This window comes from Sciurus carolinensis, chromosome 1 (assembly GCF_902686445.1).
Source record: "Sciurus carolinensis chromosome 1, mSciCar1.2, whole genome shotgun sequence".
Classification (NCBI taxonomy): domain Eukaryota; kingdom Metazoa; phylum Chordata; class Mammalia; order Rodentia; family Sciuridae; genus Sciurus; species Sciurus carolinensis.
This window is the reverse complement of record NC_062213.1, coordinates 192,728,442-192,751,150: the sequence shown is the minus strand read 5'-3', so window position 1 is coordinate 192,751,150 and position 22,709 is coordinate 192,728,442. Positions and strand designations below refer to the sequence as shown.

The following is a 22,709-nucleotide window of genomic DNA, read 5'->3' as shown; positions in this document are numbered from 1 at the left end:
AAGGTAGAACTGACACCAGGGAAGGGGCATGAGTGGTGGAGCGAGGCTTCCGGCTTGTGGGACCATCACTGGGAAGGGGGCACCTGAGAGGGGCTGGGCAGTCGGGGGCACAGTCTAAGTCACCGTCCAGTGAGGGTCTGGAGGGCTACACTTACACATGTACAAGCCACCTGGAGGTGGGAGGTGACCAAACCAGGGGTATGGACAAGACGGCCTCGAAAGCGAGGCTGGCTGGTGCAGAGATGAGGACCCAGGGCCTTCCTGCCGCTCGGCATAAGGCACAATCCTGCCATACCTCCCTGCTCCAGGCTGTCCTCCCTGGAAGACTGTAAGTCCTAAGGGCAGGCACTGCATCTCTCTCTCACTGAGCATGTCTTCTAGAGGGCTGTGCCTCTGCAGCCCTCGGGGGGCCAGCCTCATCCATTTCTTGGGTGACGTGACTGAGTCTCAAAGCCTCACTGGTATGAAAGTCCCTCCAAGTCTTGCTGTGCCCTCTTAGCATTGCAACCATCCTAAGTCTCGGGTTCCAATCTGGGGTTCACCCACACCCCTGAGAGTGCATGTAGGTGATCTGAACCGGGAAGGTGCACCACAGGACGGGCACAGTGCCTCTCCTGGAGCCAGGGTGATGCCACGCAGAGAGGAGCTCCGTGCACACTCGTGGGGGCTCTGTGGGCCCCGCCCTTCTCCTGACAAGGGCTCCCCTCCCACGTGGCAGGTCTCTGGCCGCGTTCACCCTGCCTGTGTCCACTCCTCCATGACCTCTCTGATGAAACAGGGGTGGAGACCCAGCTTCTGGAACAAGCCCAGAAGCTGGGCCGGGCTGTCAGCCCCTGCCAGGAACTTGGAAGTGGGACATGAGACTGGCTTGGTTACCTTTAGACACTGGACCAGTGAGATCACGTGAACACGGGGGCCTCGCTGTGCTTTGGGCCTGCCTGATGGTAAGGGAGCAAAAGCAAAGAGAGTCCCAGGCCTGGCGAAGTCTCAGTTCCTCCAGGAACCTGCATGCCCTTACAACGAATTTCCCTTCAACAGAAACAAGCTTGAGGAAGTTTATGTTTCTTTCAAGCAATCCCTAGGGTCATATAATTTTTACACTCAAATATAGATGTATGAGGCAAACTATAAAATTCATGCGAATATTAAAAATTAAGAATGAAATCCTTTCTAAGTCCAGATTCAAAGAAGCAAAAATCAAAAGTAAACTTAAAATGTGCATTATAAGATATGATAAGAAATTTAAAATATGGGGCTGGGGTTGTGGCTCAGTGGTAGAGTGGTTGCCTAGCATGCGTGAGGCCCTGGGTTCAATCCTCAGCACCACATTAAAAAAATAATAATAAAATAAAGGTTAAAAAAATTTAAAATATGTATTATAAGATATGACATTGACCTAGGCAAATATCCCTCTAACCACTCCCCTTCCCACCAATCTACTTTCTATGAGGACATGCATCAGGAGCAGGCACATTTCCATTATCTCCGGGGAGAGTGGAGTCAACACGGCTTATGGGGTTCCCAACAGTTGGTGTTCTTCACTAAAAGCAGTTCATTCATCCAGCCTGAAGTGTCACTTCCTCCAGGAAGCTCTCCCTGGCTGCTCCAGTCCTCACAGGCTCTCTCCCTCTCCTACCCCCATGGTCTCTTATGGCACTGACTGTACCTTTCTTTGAGTGCTCAGGACAGACTCCTGGCATTCCTACTAATCTCCCTAAGATGGGCTACATGTCCCAACCAGTCAGTAAACCTAAACGGCATCTTTATGTCCTTGGTACCAACACAGAGATGGCCTGGAGAACCAGAAAGAGCATGGCAGTCAGACTCGCTACGTGACACAGGACAACTGCTTAATCTCCCTGGCTCCATTCTCACCTGTGATAGTGCATCAATGGGATGTGGCTGTAAAGGGGTCCAGGACAGGAAGAAACTGGCTGACGTACTGATCATCTTAAGATTCCCTCACTTTACGCAGTGCTTCATAATTAAAAACAAAAACCTTCAACTACCCAGTGAGGTAAGCAGGGAGGGATTATGAGTCCCATTTGAAGGATGAAATAACTGAGGTTCGGAGCAGTTACATTTAGGGAGGACAGGCAGGAGCACTTTAGAAGAGAGAGAAAAAGAGCAGGGGTTGAAACACTAAGGAAGAAATGCCGGTTCTCTCACGACCCAGTCGTGAGAGCTTAGACAGTCTCCTGTCCTCTCTGGATCTCAGTTTCTCCATCTTAAATGAGGGAATTCCCAGATGGTTTCTGTATTAAAGGGTCCCTCAGCTCAGACATTCTAGTTTCCTGTGACCTGCCCAGGGTCCTTCCCAGCAGGGCTGCCAAAAAGAGCCGCAAATCTTAGGACAGGGTCCTTGTTACTTAAAGGAAACCACGTGCAATTGGAAGACTTGATTTAAGAATCAGTTTCATTTCAATTCAGCCACATGGAACTTCAAGCCTGGGGGTGGGTTAGTTATGCCCAGAACTGGGTGTGGGGGTGGGGGTACAGCATCATACCACATGTAAGCACAATATAATAACAACATATAAATGTAAATGCAAAACCAATCAGGAAACCTCAGGAAAGTCTAATCCAAAGGTCAGACTTTGGGGGGCACTGAAAGGCTAAAGAGAAAAGATGTGTTTAGGTGACCCAAGACTTTCTGTTACAAAAATGAACCCTTGCATGCACCAACCAAAGAGTCAAAGGTAAAGGAGGCTGGGTTTTGTCCAGCCTAAACTGGGGCAGAGCTGAGCCCTGACCAGTTTTCTGGGCTTCCAGACCTGTTCTAAGGGCCCCCTCCCCCAACACAAAGTGCTTACACACACAATGCCAGTCAAAGCCAGATGCACGGGCATAAATGGACGTTTCTCTCCATGGGAAAGGGTCCACAGTGCAGCTCCTTCTGCTCTGATTTAACATTCTAATGAACAACCTGGAGAGGAGGGTAAGCTCTGAAAGTCCTAAGGATTCCCACGGCACTGAACTCTTTCTGGTCATGAAATGCAAAGCTATGGGGATAACCCTCAGGGAGACTGCTCAGGCGAGACTGCGTGGCAGCACTCCCCCGTGAGCCTCCCAATAAACACCCATGTTCCTGGGCAACAGACTCAAACTACTGATTCTGCTCGAGGAAGGGATTCCAACCTCACAGGTTCACTTTCTTTAAAACATGCACACCTACTATGTCCAAGAGCAATGAAGACCAAGAGACTCAATCACCACCATCTAAAGAGGTCTGTCAATTAACCTGGGGATCAATAATCATTCCATGTATCAAGATGCATGCTTTACACCCACTGCTTCACCCGTAATACCATACTCTGAGAGGTAAACATTATCCCCACTTTACAGATGACAGATTAAGTCACATGACCAAGCTCACTCAGATGGCAAAATGCAGAGCCAGATCCTGAACAGTACTCTGTCTTCCCAAAGTCAATTCCCTTTGTACAATTTTCTACTATCCTTAAGAAGGGAGACAAACAGACTTGCAGATGGAGGGTCAACCCACCAGGGGAGAGAAGAGATTTCCCAAGTCACTGGCTCAGAGTACCATAACTATGGAATATTGTTCTGTCACACAGTAGATGCCCAGTACACTTACCGTAAGGATGCAAGGTTAGGGACACAGCTGAGATCCACAACTACCACCCCAATTCTGGAAAGGAGCTGCACAATCACTTTATTCTGTTGGCCCAAAGCCATAGGGTGTCTGCCCTAGACTATTCCCTGCAGAGGAGTCAGGGAAAGCTGCGGCAAGTTCGGAGAAGAGGAATGAACTCCAGCGAACATGGGAACGGGGTGGGGCAGCCTGCAAGGGCGAAGAAAAGGCCTGGGACGCTTTGCCGGGAAAGACAAAGAGGAGAGGGGAGGGGAGAGGAGCCTATAAACTTGCCAACAGCTCGGCCAAGGTGAACCCCGGCTCCTGGCGCCTTCCCATTCGCATTCATTCCACAAGGCGGGCCAAGTCTCAGAACCAGCGTCAGTGGGTAGGGCGAATTCCCTGCAGCTCGGGAGAAGTTAGAGAATGTGGCGGGGAGCCTGCTCTTCAGACAGGGAGTGACTTGGGTGGGGGGACACATTTGTGGGGCTCCGAAGAGGAAAACACAGAGCTGTAAGGCGCTGAGCAAACACGCATGTGACCGGGCAGGTCTCCCAGAGCATTTGGGGCATGTGCCCCGACATGTGGAGTCTGCCACCGAGGTGACCCCGAGGCCCCTCACCGACAGTCCCTTGGGCCCTCTCCCGCCCGACGGTGGGGACACAGATGTTTGAGATGCGCTCGGTTCCCACGGATCTGGGAAGGGGGCGGGTTTCTGGGGCCCAGCGGAGGGCCATAGCAGCTCCCATCGCGCCCGTGAAGGTCAAGGCCAGGACCTCGGCTCCCTCCCGCCTCGGCCCCCTCACCTCCTCCCGCGCCAGCGCCGCCCCCCGGCATCGGGGCATCTTGGCGGCGAAGGCTGCGGCTCCAGCCGGGGAGCTGAGGTCCTCTGCGGTGACGGCCAGGAACTCGGCGACGCTGAGCTGCTCGGGCATGGCGGGCGCTGGTCGGGGGCGCCGGGGCTGCCGGGGCGGGACGCGGGGGGCGCTACGCTGCACCGCGCTGGGCCGGCCTCACCACAGACGCGGGCCCCGTCCCAACCTCCGCACGCCCCGCCCCCGGGCCTGTCGCCCCGCCCACCGCCCCGCCCCGGCCTCCAGCCCCGCCCCCGGCCCCTCGCCGGCGCCGCGGGCTCGGTTCCCGAGGGCTCCCGGGCCTCTGGTCCAAGCGCCAGCCCCGCCCGCGGCCCCTCGCCCAACTCCTAGACCCGGTGCTCAAGGGCCTCCGGTCCCCCAGAACTCCGCCGCGGCCGCCCGTTCCCTTAGCCCCGCCCCGGTCCGCTGGCCAGACTCCCGGCCCCGCCCCCGAGGTCTCGCGGCCCCGGCCCAACTGCCCGCCCGGCCCCCGCGACCGTGCCGCCTCCAGCCCCGCCCCGGCCGCCGCCCCGCCCCCGGCCGCCTCGCAGCTGCGGCGCGCGCCTCCCGCCTGGCCCTTGCAGGGCTCGCTCGCGGCGGCTGGGCTCTCGAGTCCCCCAAGTCCTCCTTTCCGGTCGCGGCCCCATCCCCGCGCCCCTCCTTGGTGTCCGTAGCCTCCTCCCCCTCCACTGATCCGCTCCCGGTCCCCAGGACCTCGCCCCTCGGCCTCACCCCCACCCGGCACCTCTCGAGTCACGGGTCCCGGGACCCGCACTTCGCGCCTTCAGTTCTGCGCCTGGCCAGGGCCGCCACCTGCTACCCAGGGCCGCCACCTGCTACCCAGGGCCGCCGCGGGGCACCGTGTGACCCGGCGCCGTTGGCTAGCTGTGAGACTTTGGAAACACCACTTCTCTTACCCGAACCAGTTTTCTTAGCTGTAAAATGGAAAGCTTGATGCCCATGTGGTTGTGATGTTTCAAGTAAAGAATGTTGGACCCCATAGTGCTCAGTAGTCTACCCCCGCTTACCCTGCCCTCTTCCCTCGCCCACAACTTCGTTCTTCCTGGGTTCTGTCCCGTGCCTTTCACACCTCAACTGCCTCATTATCCACCGGGGTGGATGAGGGATCAAATGGGGTTCAACATAGAAACCCATTTAGGTTTAGTTGGGGAGACTGAGGTCCTCTGGACAAAAGCAGGGAAGCCCGTGGTAAAGAACATGGTTTTTGGAGTGGGGACAAACCCAAAATCCAGTCTTGGTTCTGCTGTTGCCCAACTGTGTGCAGTTAGATAAATTGCTTCCCTGGTTTTTAGTAATCCACAGACCCCTTCTCCATCTCTGCATACGATTATTCACTACAGGAATGAGGAACAACTACTTGAACAATGGTCTGCTATCACTGGATTATCGTGCTTGATCTGGGTCATTGACAAACTGCTGTGTGTCAAGAGAATTCAGATATTACAGGAATGGAGCAGTGGAGGGCATGAAAAATGAGCCAGAGAGGCCCTGGGAGACCTCTGGGTGAAGCCCTGGGGAACAGCAGCAGGAATTCCAGGGCGGTTGTACGTGAAATCAAAACCATCCAGGGTTTGTTTTTTATTTTGTGGTACTGGGAATTGAACCCAGGGGCATTCCACCGTGGAGCTACATCCCCAGGCCTTTTTATTTTATTTTGTTTTGAGACTGGGTCTTCTTGTTAAATTGCCCAGACTGACCTTGAAGTTGCAATCCTCCTGGCTTAGGGTCCCTAGTAGCTGTGATTTAGATGTGCACTCTCCGGCCGGCACCAACCAGGGTTTTAAGCCAAAAAATGATATGACGGTAAGGAAGAAAGAGACTAGGAGGATAGCAGGGGAAGCAGTGTGGAGATCCTGAGAGGGTAGGCCTCACCGACGGCTTCCGTCGGGGAACAAGGAGGTAGGAAAAGGGGAATGGAGGCTGCTGCTTGTACGCCAATATTTTCTTAGGCTCCTGATGAGTAGCCTTTGCTCTCCTTAACCACTGAAGCTGCCCTGTCCAGGTCATGAGTGACCTCCGCATTGCTGAGTCATGGCCAAGGCTCTTGCTGTGCCTTCCAGCGGTTTCTCCATGCTGTACTTCCATCTCCTGGCCTCCAGGACATCGCATGGTCTTGATCTTCTTGCTGATCTTTCTGATTTCTTGATACTTAAGTCCTTGGTCATCTCTGCCCCACTCTTGTTTTTCCCCCTTTCTTTTTGGGGTATTGGGGTTTGAACCCTGGGACTTGAGCATGCTAGGTAAGCTCTGTACCCCTGAGCTACCTCACAGATTTCCTCTTCACTCTCTAAGCTCACGCCCTTGATAAACATATTCAGCTCCATAACTTGAAATACCATTTAGGTTCTGATGATTCCCAAACTTACAGCTCCAGCCTAAACCCTCTCTCTTGAACTCCAGACTCCTGTGTCCAACTGCCTCCTTAACATTTCTACCTGAAAGTCTAACAGCATCTTGAACTTAATGTATCCAAAACTGAGCTCCTGACTTCTCTCCCTGAACCTCTTAAGCCACACGTGTGTACATATAAGCATACACCCCTATCTTTCTCATCTCCATCCGCTCTCCAGTGTTCAGGAGAGCATTCTTGATGCTTTTCTTTGCCTACATCAGGAAATCTGTTGGCTCTACCTCCAAAGTATATCACAAATACACCATCCCTCATCATTCCACTGCTATCATCCTGATTCAAGCCACTGTCATCTCTTACCTGGATTACTACAGTATGTCTTAACTTTTTAGTGTTATTGTTCCCACATCTGGTACACAGTAGGCATATAAAAACATCTGCTGGGTCAAGTCGGTGTTATTTACTGACAAAGTCACATGACTAGTGAGTGGCAAGGAGATTAGAATCCAGGTTTATCAGCAAGGCACAGTCGCACACACCCATAATACCAGCTACTTTGGAGGCCAAGGCAGGAGGATTGAGAGTTTGAGGTCAGTCTGGGCAATTCAGTGAGAGCCTGTATCAAAATTTAAAAAAAAATGTTTAAGGGCTGGGGTGTAGCTCAGTGGGAGAGCACTTGCCTTAGCATGTGCAAGACTCTGGGTTTGATTTCTTATACTGTTTAAAAAAAAAATCTAGGTTTTTCTGATGTCAGAGTCCCAGCTTCTACTGCTCTATAATCGACTTTCTGGAGGTAAGTCTTAGCCTTACCTCCAGAGAGTGGAGAATTTCTGTTCCTAGTGCAAATGAAGATTGATTGTTGATTGACAAGGGCAGATGAGGGCAGACAGGGACCCTTACCCCCAGGATCAAGTCTGTGCTCCTCTGAAGGCCACAAACCCTCCAAGATGGGCCTCCAATCCAATGACAAATGTCTTGTCTATTTATTTATTTGTGGTACTGGGGATTGAACCCAGGGGGAGTGCTACCCCTGAGCCATACCAGCCTCTGTGCACTTCCTGAGGGCACCCGGCTTCCACCTGTCTGCTCTTGTCACCTGTCGGTTCTGGTGCAGGCTGCTCCTTCTGCCTGCATTCTTCTTCCAGCTTCTTTGCTTGGCTATCTTCTACTCAGCCTCATGATTCAGATGCCACCAATGTCACTGATGGTTTGGCGCTCTTCCAGAGGTACCTGTGCTTCCATGAACCCAGAGAAGATTGAAAACTTTTTTCCCATTTTAATTAGTGCATTAAAATTATATATAACAGTGAGATTCATTGTTACATATTCATACAGTCACATAACATAGCAACATAATTGGGTCAATATCATTCCCAGTATCTCCCTGTCCCTCCTCTCTTCCCTCCCCTTGGTCCCTTTCCTCTACTCTACTGATGTCCCTTCTGTTTTTGAGACATGCACCACCCCCACCCTGACCTCTTTTCTTTTCTTTCTTTCCTTTTTTCTTTCTAGCTTCCATTTTTAAGAGAAAACATACAATCCTTGACTTTCTGAGTTTGGTTTATTTTGCTTAACACAATGCTCTCAAGTTCCATCCATTTTCCTGCAAATTACATAATTTTATTCTTCTCCGTGGCTGAATAAAACTCCATTGTGTACATATACCACATTTTCTTTATCCATTCATCCACTGATGGGCTCCTGGACTGGTTTCAATTTTTGGCTATTGTGAATTGTGCTACTATTAACATGGGTATCCATGTATCACTATCATATGCTGACTTTAATTCTTGAGGAGTGGTGTAACTGAGTCACATGGTGGTTCCATTCCTAATCTTGAGGAACCTCCACTCTGATTTCCATAGTGGTTGTACCTATTTACAATCCCACCAACAGTAAAAGTGTTCCTTTTCTCCCACATTCTTGCCGACATTTATTATTGTTTATATTCTCAATAGCTGCCAGTCTAACTAATCTCAGATAGTTTTTTTTGTTTTTTAGATGTTGATGGACCTTTATTTTATTCATTTATTTATATGTGGTGCTGAGAATCGAACCCAGTACCTCACACGTGCTAGGCAAGCGCTCTACCACTGAGCCACAACCCCAGCCCCTCAGGGTAGTTTTGATTGGCATTTCCCTCATTGCTAAAGATGTTGAACATTTTTTCCTATAATTGTTGACCATTAGTATTTCTTTTGAGAAGGGTTTGTTTAGCTCATTTGCCCATTTATTGATTAGGTTATTTGGGGTTTTGTTGCATAAGTTTTTGTGTTCTTTGTATATTCTGGATATTAATTAACTGTGAGAGGAGTAGCTACCAAAGATTTTTTTCCATGCTGTAAGTTCTCTCTTCGTGTTTTTAATTGTTTCCTTTGCTGTGCAAAAGCTCTTTTTTAAAATCATTTTTTTAGTTGTAGATGGACACAATACCTCTGTTTTATTTATTTATCTTTATGTGGTGCTGAGGATCGAACCCAGTGCCTCACACGTGGCAGGCAAGCGCTCTACCACTGAGCCCCAACCCCAGCCCCCAGAAGCTCTTTAATTTAATACCTTCCCATTTATTAATTCTTGGTATTATTTCCTGAGCTCTGGAGCTCCTTTGAGAAAGTTGTTGCCTGTGTCTGTATTTTGGAGTGTTCACCCTACATTTTCTACTCACACTTGCAAGTTTATTGTTTAATTCCTAGATCTTTGATCCATTTTCAGTTGACTTTTGTGCAGGGTGAGAGATAGGGATCTAGTCTCATTCTTCCACAGACCAATAACCAGTTTTCCCAGCACCATTTGTTTAAAAGTCTGACCTAAAAAAAAAAAAAAAATGGTCTGACTTTTTTGGGTGCCCTTGTCAAGGATCAGATGACTGTATCTACTACATGTGCTTTGGGTTTGTCTCTGGGTCTTTATTCCATTGGTCTATGTGTCTGTTTTTATGCCAGTAACATGGAGAGTGTTTTATTTGTTTGTTTTCATTTTGTTGGTTCTGGGAAATGAACCCAGGGGCACTTAACCACTGACTCACATCCCCAGTCCTTTTTATTTCGAAACAGGGTCTCACTAAATTGCTTAGTACCTTGCTAAGTTGTTGAGGCTGGTTTTGAACTCTTGATACTCTTTCCTCAATCTCCAGAGCCGCTGGGATTACAGAATTGGGTCACCATGCCTGGCTGTCATTGAATTTTGTTCCAATAGTTTTGTATAATTTGAAGTTGGGTTTTGTGATACCTCTACCATTGATTTTTTTGTCTTATAATTATCTTAACTATTCTGGGCCTTTTCTTCTTCCAAATGAATTTTAGAACTCTTTTTTATAATTTTGTGAAGAATGTTATTGGTATTTTGATGGGGATTGCATCTGTCTACCACTTTTGGTAATATGGTCATTTTAACAACATTAATTCTGCCTATCCATAAACATGAGAGGTCTTTCCAATTTCTAGTGTCCTCTTTCATTTCTTTCGTATGATTTTCTTAGAGGTCCTTCATTGGTTAGATTTATTCCTAGGTACTTAATTATTTTGGAGGCTGTTATGAATGGGATTGTTTTCCAAATTTCTTTTTTATCAAATCCATTATTGTGTATAGGAAAACTATTGATTTTTGCATATTGATTTTGTAAACTGCTACTTGGCTAGATTTGTTCATTAGTTCTAGCAGTCTGGGGGCACTTTTTGGATCTTCTAAGTATAGGATCATATAATCTGTGAACAGTAATAATTTATTTCTTTCTTTCTTATTTGTGCCTCTTTTATTTCCTTCTATTGTGTAATTGCTTTGGCTAGTATATTGAATAGCAGTGATGAGAATGAACATCCTTATCTTGTTCTGGATTTTAGAGGAAATAGTTTCGGTGTTTCCCATTCACTATGACGTTGACTTTGGGTTTGTCATACATAGCCTTTATAATGTTGAGGTAAGTTCCTTCTATCTCTGCTTTCGTCAGTGTTTTTATCATGAATTGGTGCTAAATTTTGTCAAAGACTTTTTTTTGCATATTTTGAGATGACTACGAGATTTTTGTTCTTAATTCTATTAATAGTGAATTGCATTTATTGATTTGTGTGTTAAACTATCCTTTCTTCCTGAAATGAAACCAACTTGGTCATGATGTACAATCTTTTTGATATGTTTTTGAATACAATTTGCTAATATATTATTAAGGATTTTTGCATCTATGTTTTTTAAGGATATTAGTCAGTAGTTTTCTCTTCTTGATGTGTCTTTATCTGGTTTTGATATCAAGGTGCTTCTAAGACTGGGGATATAGCTCAGTTGGTAGAGTGCTTGCCTCGAAAGCACCGCAAAAACAAAACAAAACAAAACAAAAAAAACTCAAGGTACTTCTGGCTTCACAGAATGAATTTGGAAGTGTTCCACCTCTTACTATTTTATGGAATAACTTGAGGAGGATTGGCAATAGTTCTTTAAAGGTCTAGTAAGAATTTAGCTGAGAATCCATTCGGTCCTGGGCTTTCCTTTGTTGGAAGGCTTTTTTATCAGTACTTCAGTTTCATTGTTTGTTATTGCTCTGTTTGAGTTTTTTCAATATCCTCTTGGTTAAACTTTGGCAGGTCAGATGTGTCTAGAAATGTTCCATTTCTTCTAGATTTTCCAGTTTATTAGAGTATGAGTTTTCAAAATAGTCCCTAATGAACCTCTGAATTTCTGTGATGTCTGTGGTATTATCTCCTTTTTCATTTCCAATTTAATTAATTTGGATTTTCTCTCTTTCTATAATTTTTAAATTTTTTGGTAGTTTGGCTAAGTGTTTATCAGCCTTCTTTACCTTTTCAAAGAATCAACTCTTCATTTCACTGATTCTTTGTATTTTTTTAATTCTCTATTTCATTGATTTCAGCCCTGGTCTTCTTTCTTTCCTTTTACTGGTTTTATAGTTGACTTGTCCTTGTTTTTTAATCCTTGAGATGCATCATTAGGTTGTTTATTTAGATCTTTCTGATTTTTTAATTTGTTCTTTTTAGATATACATGACAGTAGAGTGTATTTTGGCATATTATACATACATGGAGTATAACTTCCCATTCTTGTGGTTGTACATGATGTGGAGTTCCACTGGATGTGTATTCATATATGGACATAGGAAAGTCATGTCCAAATCATTCTACTGTCTTTCCTATTCCCATCGCCCCTCCCTTCTCTTCATTCCCTGTTGTCTAATTCAATGAACTCTGATTTCCTTATATAGGCACTCATAGCCCTAAACTCTCTTAAAACTGCCTTGTAGTCTCCCAGAGATTCTGGCATATTATATCACTATTCTTGTTTGATTATACGATTTTAAAAACTTCTCCCCTGATTTCTTTTACTACCCAGTCATTGTTCAAAAGTGTATTTAATTCAATCTTCATGTGTTTATGTAGTCTCTGTAGGTTTTCTTGGTCTTAATTATTTTTTAAGATAGATTTTATTAATTTCCCCAACCACATTTCTTTAGACAGAGGAGGTTTAAATTTAACTACCTAGGAGAAAACAAGTTAAGACTGCATTATCCTGCAACTCATTACCAGTAGCATATGGTAACTTACAATAGCTTGGAAAAGACGGTGGGAGGGAAGGGGAGTGAGGCCTGGAAGATAAAAGAAAAGGAATTAAGCTGATTAAGTGGAATTTTTTTTTAATTCTTGGGAACTAGGAAGTCCTTTCAAGCACAGTTCATTTCCGCAGATTATTTTTTTAAGTGCATACAAAATGGAACCCAAATGGTGGATCCCTAAGAACCTGGAGAGATGCGACCTGATTATCCAGTGGCAAGCAGTCCAGCCTGCGATCACCAAGCACTTCTCCATTCCTAAGCGTCAGCGGGATGAAAACATCTTCCCTGCTACTGGTTTCATTTCTTTCTTCTCAGCATCTGGGTGTGCACCGTTCAGCACCTTGAGGAAGTTGGACGTTTTTGCTCAAATATGGGTGAATGTGAATATAGACCTTAGCACTTGATGTTGTAGTGCAGGGGTCCCAGAACATGAGGATCAGGGTGATGGCGTGGTCCTGAGCATTGGCCTTGGTGTGGTGAGGGAACAGCACAAAGGTGATGTAGCTGACCTTGTCACCACAGCAGCATCTGTCTTTCAGTTCCAGAGGAGGTTCCCTGTGGCTAAAGAAGACCTGGGTTATCGCGTTCCCTCTGCCTGCAGAGAGAGACACGACAAACGTCTGAAGCTTTGGAAGTTTATTGTGCACAGTCTTCCTTTCTTTCCCTCTTTTCTATCCCCTTCTCTCTTTTCTTTCTCTCGCTCTCTTTCCCTCTGCTTAACTCTCGCCTGCTCCGGTCGCTCCGCTTCTCCTGCTCGGCTCACGCCTGCTTCGGCCACTCCGCTTCTCCCACTCGGCTCTCGCCCTCGCTCGCACTCTTCTTCCTCGCTTCTACTACTCCTCCCAGGAAGTTACCAAGCTTATATACACTTCAACCAATCAAGGGAGAGTACACGAGGTAAACGGCGAACAGCTGTAGGTATAGAATAGGCACACGAGAGAGGCATGCACTAATCACATTGTTAACTAGCTAATACTGTATAGCCAACCGCTTTTGGCTCAGCACCAGGCGCCATCTTGACCGTGCCCAAGGCTGGGAGTCCCGGGTACCCCGACACTGGGTGGCTGTCTGACTGGCTCTGCATGCTTCTTTGAACTCCTGCGTGGGCACCTTTCCATTGACCACATTGTCAAACTCTGTACTGAAAACTACCCATGACTCTGTCCTTTTTAGATTCAACATACATGTTCTTGTCATCTCTCCAATGGACATCTGCCCTGTTCTCTCCTTCATGGCTCTATTCTTGAAATTGGAAGTATTTCTCAAAGATAGAAGCAAAAGAATTTCACTTCAATATGCCAACCTGATGCACAGTGGAATTCTTGAATGCTGGTAGATTTCCAAGGTTGTATGACAAAGAGACATATCCTGATTCTGGATTTATCAAGAAATTCCTGTAGCCAGGTGTGATGGTGCACACCTGTAATCCCAGTGACTTGGGAGGCTGAGGCAGGAGGATCACAAGCTCAAAGCCAGTCACAACAACTTAGCAAGTCCCTAAGCAAATTAAACAAATTTAACAAATTTTTAAAAAGGGAGGCAGGTACTGGGGATGTGCTTTAGTGGTTAAGCCCCTCTGGATTCAATCCTTAGTGAAGAAGGAGAAGGAGAAGAAAAAGAAACTCCTATACATCCTCTTTAATAACTCATTAGCACCATGTACCTGAAGTTCCCTGTAGAATTTCAAATAAATACTAACCATCACTTTTGCTTTGTCTCCATTAGGATTTGAAATATGTTAGAGATTACAATAGAAATATGATGTCACTTCTGTTGCTTCTGGTTTGTTTCCAGAAGATGTGTTCTCAAACTTGAGCATGAACATCTCTTTAATGAAGTGATTGTTCACCTCTGGCAGGATCATGGTGGTGGAGGCTGCCCTACAAGGGTGGATGAGAGTGGGTAATGAGGGGAAGGATGGAGGGAATGGTCTACTGTCCCCTGAAGAGGGAGGCTGGGTGGGGTAGGAGGTTAGGCAGAAGGGGAGAGGGACCCAGGGAGGAAGAAGGTGAAGACGTATGAGCTGGCCTACACATATACTGATTGCATGGCATTGAATTCTTATTTCATTTCATTATGATCTGATAAGATGCAAGGAATTAATTAATTTTTTTTGTATTTGCTAAGAGTTGCTTTGTGGCCTAGGGTATAGTCTGTTTTGGAGAAAGTTCTATAAGCAGCTGAGAAGAAAGTGGATTTTACTGTTGTTGGATAAAGTATTCTTACAAAAGTCTGTTAGGGTTATTTGATTTATAATATTTTAAGATATGAAGAGTATTTATTGAGTTTATGTCTGGATATATTGGTGAGAGAGGGGTGTTGAAATCTCCCAGTATTATTGCACTGGACTCTATCTGAATCTTTGAGTCGAACAGTGTCTGTTTTATGTAATTAGATATATTGAAGTATTTGCTATCATATCTTTTTGTTGGATTGTTCCAATGAAGTGAACTTCTGATTAATTAATTAATCTCTTCTGATTAATTTTGGCTTGAAGTCTTTTTTTCTTTAAAAAAATTTTTTTACAGACTGCATTTTGATTCATCGTACACAAATGGGGTACAGCTTTTCATTTCTATGGCTGTCCACAATGTAGATTCACACCATTCATATAATCATACATATACATAGGGTAATACTGTCTGTCTCATTCTACTCTCTTTCCTTCTCCCACCCCTTCCCACCCCATTTTCCTCTACACCATCTAAAATTCCTTCATTCTTCTCTCTCCCCCTCAAGCCCCCCTTTATGTATTGTCATCTATTTATCAGATAAAACATTCAGCCTTTGGTTTTTTGGGCTTGGCCTATTTCACTTAGCATGATATTTTCCAACTTCATCCATTTACCAGCAAATGCCATAATTTTATTTTTCTTTATGGCTGAGTAATATTCCATTGTGTATATATACTACAGCTTCTTTATCCATTCATCAATTGAAGGGCATCTTGATTGGTTCCACAATCTAGCTATTTGACTTGAAGTCTTTTGTTGGGTATGAGAGCAGCTACTTCTGCTTGTTTTTGAGCTCCATTTACATGGAATATTGTTCTTCTTTTTACTTGCAGCCTATGACTATCTTTGCCTGTAAGGTGAGTCTCTCACAAAAAACATATAGCTGTGTCTTGTTTTTTAATCCATTCTGCCAGTGTATGTCTTCAAATTAGAGATTTGAGACCATTCATATTATGTGTTATTATAGACAGAGATATAGATATATTAATTCTTGCCATTTTGATTTATTTCTAATATTTAATTTGGTCCTATTTCTCATTTGCTTAGCTAGTCCTCAAATGAGTTTTGTCCATTCATGAACTCTGTTTTTTTTTTTTTCTTCTTCTTCTGTGTTTAGTATGTCTTTATATATTTTCCATAGTGCCAACTTAATGGCCATGAATTCATTTAGTTTCTCCTTATCTTGCATAGTTTTTATTTCTTCTTTGATTCTGAAGGAAAGTCCTGCTGTGTAAAGCAATCTTGGTTATTTTCCAAGATTCCCCTGGATTTTAGAGTTTGTGCTGAGGAATCATTAGTAATTTTTATTGGCTTCCCTATAAATGTGACCTGATGTTTTTCTCTTGAGGCTTTTAAAATTCTATCCTTGTTAGGCATTTTAATTATAATGTATTGCACATAGTTTCTTTTTTTCTTTTAATCTTGTCTATTTGAACTTCTGAATGACTCCTGTATCTGGATGTCCATCTCATTCCCAAGTTTTGGCAATTTTTCTATTATTATTTCCCTGAAGAGGTTATTCATGCCATTAGCATGCATGTCACAACCCTCTTTGATTCCAGTGATTCTTAAACTTGCTCTCTTAATGTTGTCTAGAGTTCTTGTCTATTCTGATAATGGTTACCTATTTTCTTTATTACTGTCTGAATGTTTAAGACTGGCCACTCTGTCTTCTGCATGGTATACGCTGTTAGAGACTTTCAGTTGATTTGTTGTTGTTGTTATTGTTGTTATTTTTTGGTACCAGAGATTGAACCCAGGGGCACTTAACCACTGAGCCACGTCCCCAGCCCTTTATTATATTTTGTCTAGAGAAAGGGTTTTTCTGAGTTGTTGAGAGCCTTGCTAAGTTGCTGAGACTGGCTTTGAACTCACAATCCTCCTGCCTCAGCCTCCTGAGCCACTGGGATCACAGGTGTGCACCACCAAGACCAGCTCAACTGAATCTTTTATTTGATTTATTGTGCCTTTCATGTTCAAGATTTCTGTTTGGTTCTTTTTAAATATCTCTATCTTCTTATTGAATTTTTTATTCATATCTTGTACTGATTTCCTGAATTCATTGTTTTTCTGTGTTCTCTTGGAATTCATTGATCAATTTTATAATTATTCTTTTTAACTCTTTATCTGGTATTTCACCACTGCAGTATTTTTGGAGGCTGTTGCTGGTGAATTATGAACCTTAGGAGGTGTTGTTACCTTGCTTGTTCATATTTCTTGTGTTCCTGTGTTGAGATTTGTGCATCTGTTGGGATGGATTTCTCTTTCACTGTTATACGTGGGCCTTTTTAGGGCATAGTTTTCTCTAGGTGAAATGTTCTGGGAGCTGGGTGTGGTGGCACATGCCTGTAACCCCAGCAGCTTGGGAGGCTGAGGCAGGAGGATTGCAGGTTTGAAGCCAGCCTCAGCAACTTAGCAACCCTGTCTCAAAATAAAAAATAAAGAGTTGGGAATGTGACTCAGTAGTTAAGTGCCTCTAGGTTCAATCCCTTGTACCCCCCCCCCCAAATGAAGTTTTCTGGGATATCACATTGTTTTAAATTTTTCAGTATATTTCCATGTGGGTTTTTTTTTTTTTTTTTTTTTTTTTTTTTTTTTTTTTTTTGGGTGCTGGGGATCGAACCCAGGGCCTTGTGCTTGCAAGGCAAGCACTCTACCGACTGAGCTATCTCCCCAGCCCCTTCCATGTGGGTTTTTAGTGTGGTTTTCCTGCTAACTCTTTGATGATGATTAGTGTTCTTTGATATAGTATGTACAATTTCAGAGTTTGCAGATGAGGATTCCACTTTCCCTTTAGGTCTCACAAGAGTGGGGTCTTTCTTGTAGTTCAGGCAACTGTGTTGTATACATTGGGGTATGTGGGGTACACTCTACATAGATTGCACTTCTAGGCTTAACAACTCTATTTTTTTCACATCAGACAGGTAATGTGCTGATGTTGTAATGGGGTTTGGAGGGAGGGACACACCCCAAACAACAGTGTAATCACCCAGTCATCATGCTTGTACACCAAAAAGGACCACAGCTCTGCATATTCTAAAGGGGTATGGATAATCTAGACTGAGACCCCTAGTCAGTGCAGTATCATATTCTTTGTGTTATTTCTCTCTGTTTTGGCTGTAGGGCCCCCTCGATGTTCATACTTGAGGTCTGTTCATTGGTTTGGGGTTTTCATCTCTCCTGTTCTTTGTATTAAAGTATTGTTGAAGTCTGAGCATGGTTGGTTTGTGTGAGGGGCAAGGAGCACTGTCTCTTAGCTCAGTTGTGGGCATAGGTCAGCAGTAGAGTCTCCAACCTGTCACTCCACAGTGCCCGGTAGATTCTCAGCACATCACAAGGAAGGGGAAAACAAACAAGAAACAGCAGCAGCACACAATACACAGCATTAAGATAAATACCTGGTGCCTACACTGACATCCACAGCACTACTTACCACAAATCAGGAATGGCAGGGTCGGCAATTAACAACAGCCACAATAATAAACAGCTGTGAACTAGATGTAGCACTAAAGCAAGTCGCAGGGGCCAATTGTGCCTTCTACGGTCCTGATAACCTCAGCCACGTGCAGGGCAGGGCAGGAACCAGGCAGGCCAGCAGCTCTGAGAGATGTGAAGAGTACAGTTCATTAAGAGGAAAGAAGATGTGATAGGAAGGCAAAAGGAAGCTTAGAATGTTCAAAATGTGAACCAAGAGCCTGCAGAAGAAAGGCAGAAAGCGACGGCTGGGGGAAGGAGGAGGAAAAACAGTGAAACAGAGAGAAGGAGAGAATGCGGCCAATAGAGGCGAGAAGGAGTAATCAGAGGAACAAAGCAAACAAACCAGACCGAATCTGACCCTCAAAAGACAAAACGAAGCAAAAGGACAAGTGGACTTTTACAAGATAACAATAGGAAAAAGGCAAACATGTATGTGTGTCTGTATCCACAGCAAGAAGACCAAAAACAGAAAGGAAAAAGAAAAGAACTTCTCAATGAAAAGCGAAAGCTCGTCTCCACTGAGGTGGTTAAAACCAGCGACAAGGTTGCTGTTCGCTGCCTGTGCCAGGCTGCCTCTGCTTCCGTTTCTCCATTTTTTTCCTTGGTGGTGCTTGAGATTGAACCCAGGGCCTCGTGCATGCCAGGCAAGCACTCTATCAACTGGGCCACATCCCCAGCCCTTCTTCCCATTTCTTCTTGGGCTAAGCACCCTTCAGAGAGAGCAAGGCCCGCAGGTCATTAAACCCTTCCTCTTTCTTTGCTGTTCACTGAGCCGACAGCTGACAAGGCCTGAAAGCCAGGCTGGATGAAGTAGCTCCCAGCTTCCGTTCCCTCCTGCAGGAGGTAGGACAGAACAGGGAGCACGGTCACTGGAGTTTTGTCTGGACAGACCAGTGGAGCTGACACTGAGTTCTAAAGGGGAAGTTTCAGCAGCTGGGGCTCAACCCCCGGAACTTCCTCAGGTGGCATCTGCTCTGGAGAGTTAGATCAACACACGCCCCAGCGTTGGGCACTTGGATCTCAGGGGCCTCCAGAGAAATCCATTCGTAGGGCAGGGTAGCAAACCCTCCCCTGGCTCTCACCTGCCCCGCTCACACACGCAACCTTCCCAGGTTCAGAACCCGAGGGTCATCACACCTGCAGTTCAGTTTCCCCTTCGGCTGTCACGGGAGCCACTGGGCTCCCAGGGAGGGCACTCCCCTCACCTCTCTGAGCTCTTGCTCTGATCTCTAGGCTCCTGCAGCAGCAAGCTTTTCATGGCTTCCTCAGAAGGGCTCCTGGCTCAGCTCTCTGCTTACAGCTCACTGTGCAGCCTCTGGCTCAGCTGTAGACTGCTCTTCTGTTCTGCGACAAATACGTCCATGCGTTTGTCTCTGTTTGTGTTACCTCTCCCTTCTGTGGTGAGCTGGCACTGGGTGGGCGCCCCTGTACTCTTGGTCTTCTGTTCAAGGCGCCTGGGTTTTGGGTCTCTGTGGGTCTCTGACTGTCCAATTTTAATTTCCCTGATTCCCTCTGTCGCCCACCTCTGTGAGGTGCAGCACTCCTGCTACTTGACTCCCAAGCCACAGAACTACTGGAACATGCAGCCTTCCTCTCATCCACCATCTTGAATCTCAAAGGTGGAAAGCTTCTGAATAGATATTTGGTGAGCACACAAAAATATCCATGTTAAAAGCGTAGGAATGAGGGACTGCGGTGGTGACTCAGTAGTAGAGCGCTTGCCTAGCACGTGTGAGGCACTGGGTTCAATTCTCAGCACCACATATAAATAAATGAATAAAATAAAGGTCTATCTACATCTAAAAAAATATTTTTAAAAAAGCATACAGATTCATCTGCACAAATGGCACCACCACAGTTATTAACAAGGGCACTTGGAATAAGATGTCTCCCAGGGTATAGAATAATAACAAAAATGATAACATTTTTTAAACGTTGGCTTTGTGTAGGTATTCGTGTGTAACCTGTTACATACAATCCTGTCAGAGTTGATTCCTGCGTTTTACTTCATTTCCTTGGTTTTTTCTTTTCTTCTTGTGTCTGCAGTGTACATAAAAACTCTCACTCTGGGCTGGGGATATAACTCAGTTGGTAGAGTGCTTGCCTCGCATGCATAAGGCCCTGGGTTCAATCCTCAGCACCACCAAAAAAAAAAAAACCAAAAAACAAAAAAAAAAAACCTCTCACTCTGCCAGACCATGAGCTCCACAATTCTCTGGATTCATTTAACAGTTGGTTTCCTACCTAAGGGTCCCACAAACAACTGAAAAGTACCCAAGAGCCAAATGCAGCTACTCTCCAGGACCTGGCGGTTTTGTTGGTATATCCTGAGTTTAAGCCATTTGCAGACCCTGATCTAAGAATCTCAACTCTTCAATTCCCTTGAGAGAGAATTGGGCAGACCCAGCAGAATCGGGTGCTCACAAGCCTCCCTGTTGCACAATTAGAGGACTGTGAACCACAGACTGCATGGTGGCGAGTGTTGGGCACTGCACAGCCTACACAGCTGGAAGGCCAGAGCAGTAGCCTGAGTGCCCACTAGGGTCAGCGAGGCCTCCGGGGACCTGTGGGACTCAGGCAGGCCCACAGAGCACAAGCACATCTCTAGAACTACTCTGGGCACACAGGGGCAATTTCCAGAGAAGAAGGGGTGGACTGATTTGATATTATAAAAGCTGGTAGTTGCCATCAGTTCCCAAAGAGTCTGTGAAAGCATAAAAGATTAGAACCTTCTAACGAGATCTTTGGTGATCACATAAGCAGATCTGTGTTAACAGCATGTATGAGAATCCATCTGCACCGCTGGGCACCGCCATATTTATTAAGAAGTGGGTTTAGGGTGAGGTTGGTGGATATGAAATAATAATGGAAATGATAATATTTGTCAAAGATTTACTTTGAATACTCTTCTAAATCCCTGACATAGAATAACTGTTAATTTTTCGTTGCTGTAGCCATAATACCTGACAAGAACGACTGAGAGGAGGAAAAGTTTATTTTGGCTCGTGGTTTCAGAGGTTCAGTCCTTAGTGGATTGACTCTGTAGCTGTGGACCCAAGATAAAGCAGAAGGGCGTGAGGAAGGCGGCTGCGCCATTGTTCGTGGTGGCCAGGAAGCAGAGAAAGCAGGGAGGGGGTGCAGGAAAGATGAACCCTTCTCAGACATGCCCCAAGGCCCACCTTCTCCAGCCGCGCCCCCCCACCCCACAGCTACCACCCAGTGAGTCCATTCAGACTGGGACGGACTGATTAGTTACAGCTCTCACGCTCCAATCATTTCACCTCCAAACACTCCTGCATTGACACAGGAGTGCCGGGGATTGAACCCAGCATGCTCCAGTACTGAGCAACATCCCCCGCCTTTTTTCTTTTGAGACAGGGTCTCCCTAAATTACCCAGGCTGGCCTTGAACTTGTGATCCTCCTGCTAGAGCCTCCTGAGTAGCTGGGATTAGAGACATGCGCCACCACACCTGGCTTATTATCTCCATTTTGCTGATAAGGTAACTAAGGGAGCAGAAAAGAACTCGCCCACGGTCAACAGCAAGCAATTGTCCAGTGTCTGTGCTTCTGTCTCCCTTGACCTAGATGAAAATAAACCCAAGGCAAGGTAAAGCATGGAGAAGTCCAAGCTTATCTTCCTCATCAGAAGGGAAAATGTGGCCAAGGTCCTCCAAACTTTGTCTCTGCAAGAACCAGGAGAAGGCCTCCAACACTGCTGGCCAAAGCCCACGCAGGAAGGCTCAAGTGGAAGCTGTCGTATTATGCTGTGATGGGCTGACAGTTCTGGCTCCATGAGAATGTTACAGGCCAGACTCTAAGGGAAATGACTAAATAGACTCCATTTTGCTCTGAGACTCCATGTTATATAGGAAATAAGCTTCTCCCTTGGGAACATCCTGCCTCTGTGCCCATCATCAGTTACTTGGTGTGACATGTTTAACAACACAGAATGACAATTCCTCTGTAAAGAAAAATTGCTCTCTTTTGATTCCTATTGCTCGTAAACAATGTACCCTGTGAACAGTGATTGTGTGGATGTTAGTGACCATACTTTAATTTGTACCTAGGTAAGGGTCATTCTGACCCACTTCCCCCTCTGTTGATGATCTCATGATGTTAATGTGTAATTTCGAATCATAGCAACAGACACTCATGATTGATGTGATTTTTGGTATAAGAACCCCTACAACCCTGTGGTCGGGGCTGTTCTCCCAATAGCCATTTTTGGGGCGTTGTGTGAGACTGTCAGCCGGCTGGCTTAATAAAGACTCTCAAATTTGGACTTCTCAGTGGTGATCGGTCTGTTCTTAAGTTGTGCCACAATAGTGGTCATATAAAGTCTTGTCTTTTCATCATTTTCTTCTTCCTCCTCCTCCTCCTCCTTCTCTTCTTCTTCTTTCAATGCTGGTGATGGAACCCAGGGCCTAATTCCTGCTAGAAAAGTGCTCTACCACTGAGCTCCATCCCTAGTCCCTGAAGTCTTCTCTTGAGACTCGTAGAGACAGGTTCCCATTCTCTGTGTTCCATATTAGCTTGAGCAAGTCTCAGTTTCTCCATAGAGAAGATGGAGACAGTACTGCCTGTCTCAGGGATGTCATGTTTAAAGGAGAGCATGTTCTA

At 45.5% G+C, this 22,709-nt stretch overlaps 1 protein-coding gene, 1 non-coding gene and 1 pseudogene across 4 annotated transcripts in view; all 3 read right to left on the bottom strand.

The window, feature by feature from the left end:
* Nucleotides 1–4,820, bottom strand: part of Asap3 (ArfGAP with SH3 domain, ankyrin repeat and PH domain 3) — a 43,967-nt gene extending 39,147 nt beyond the window's left edge. For 2 of the 3 annotated variants that reach the window (XM_047520561.1, XM_047520578.1), the window contains exon 1: nucleotides 4,402–4,819. In XM_047520561.1, the coding sequence (XP_047376517.1) occupies nucleotides 4,402–4,530 (129 nt within the window). In that variant the 5' untranslated portion in view covers nucleotides 4,531–4,819. Of the gene's footprint in view, nucleotides 1–4,401 lie in introns of all 3 variants that reach the window. The other variant, XM_047520571.1, reaches the window with a different exon arrangement.
* A 7,819-nt stretch (nucleotides 4,821–12,639) lies between these two features.
* On the bottom strand, nucleotides 12,640–14,241 carry LOC124965250 (actin-related protein 2/3 complex subunit 2-like; annotated as a pseudogene).
* A 3,284-nt stretch (nucleotides 14,242–17,525) lies between these two features.
* Nucleotides 17,526–17,631, bottom strand: LOC124968837 (small nucleolar RNA U13). The gene has a single exon (XR_007105868.1). It is a non-coding gene; the product is annotated as a small nucleolar RNA U13 (small nucleolar RNA).
* Nucleotides 17,632–22,709: the final 5,078 nt, after the last annotated feature.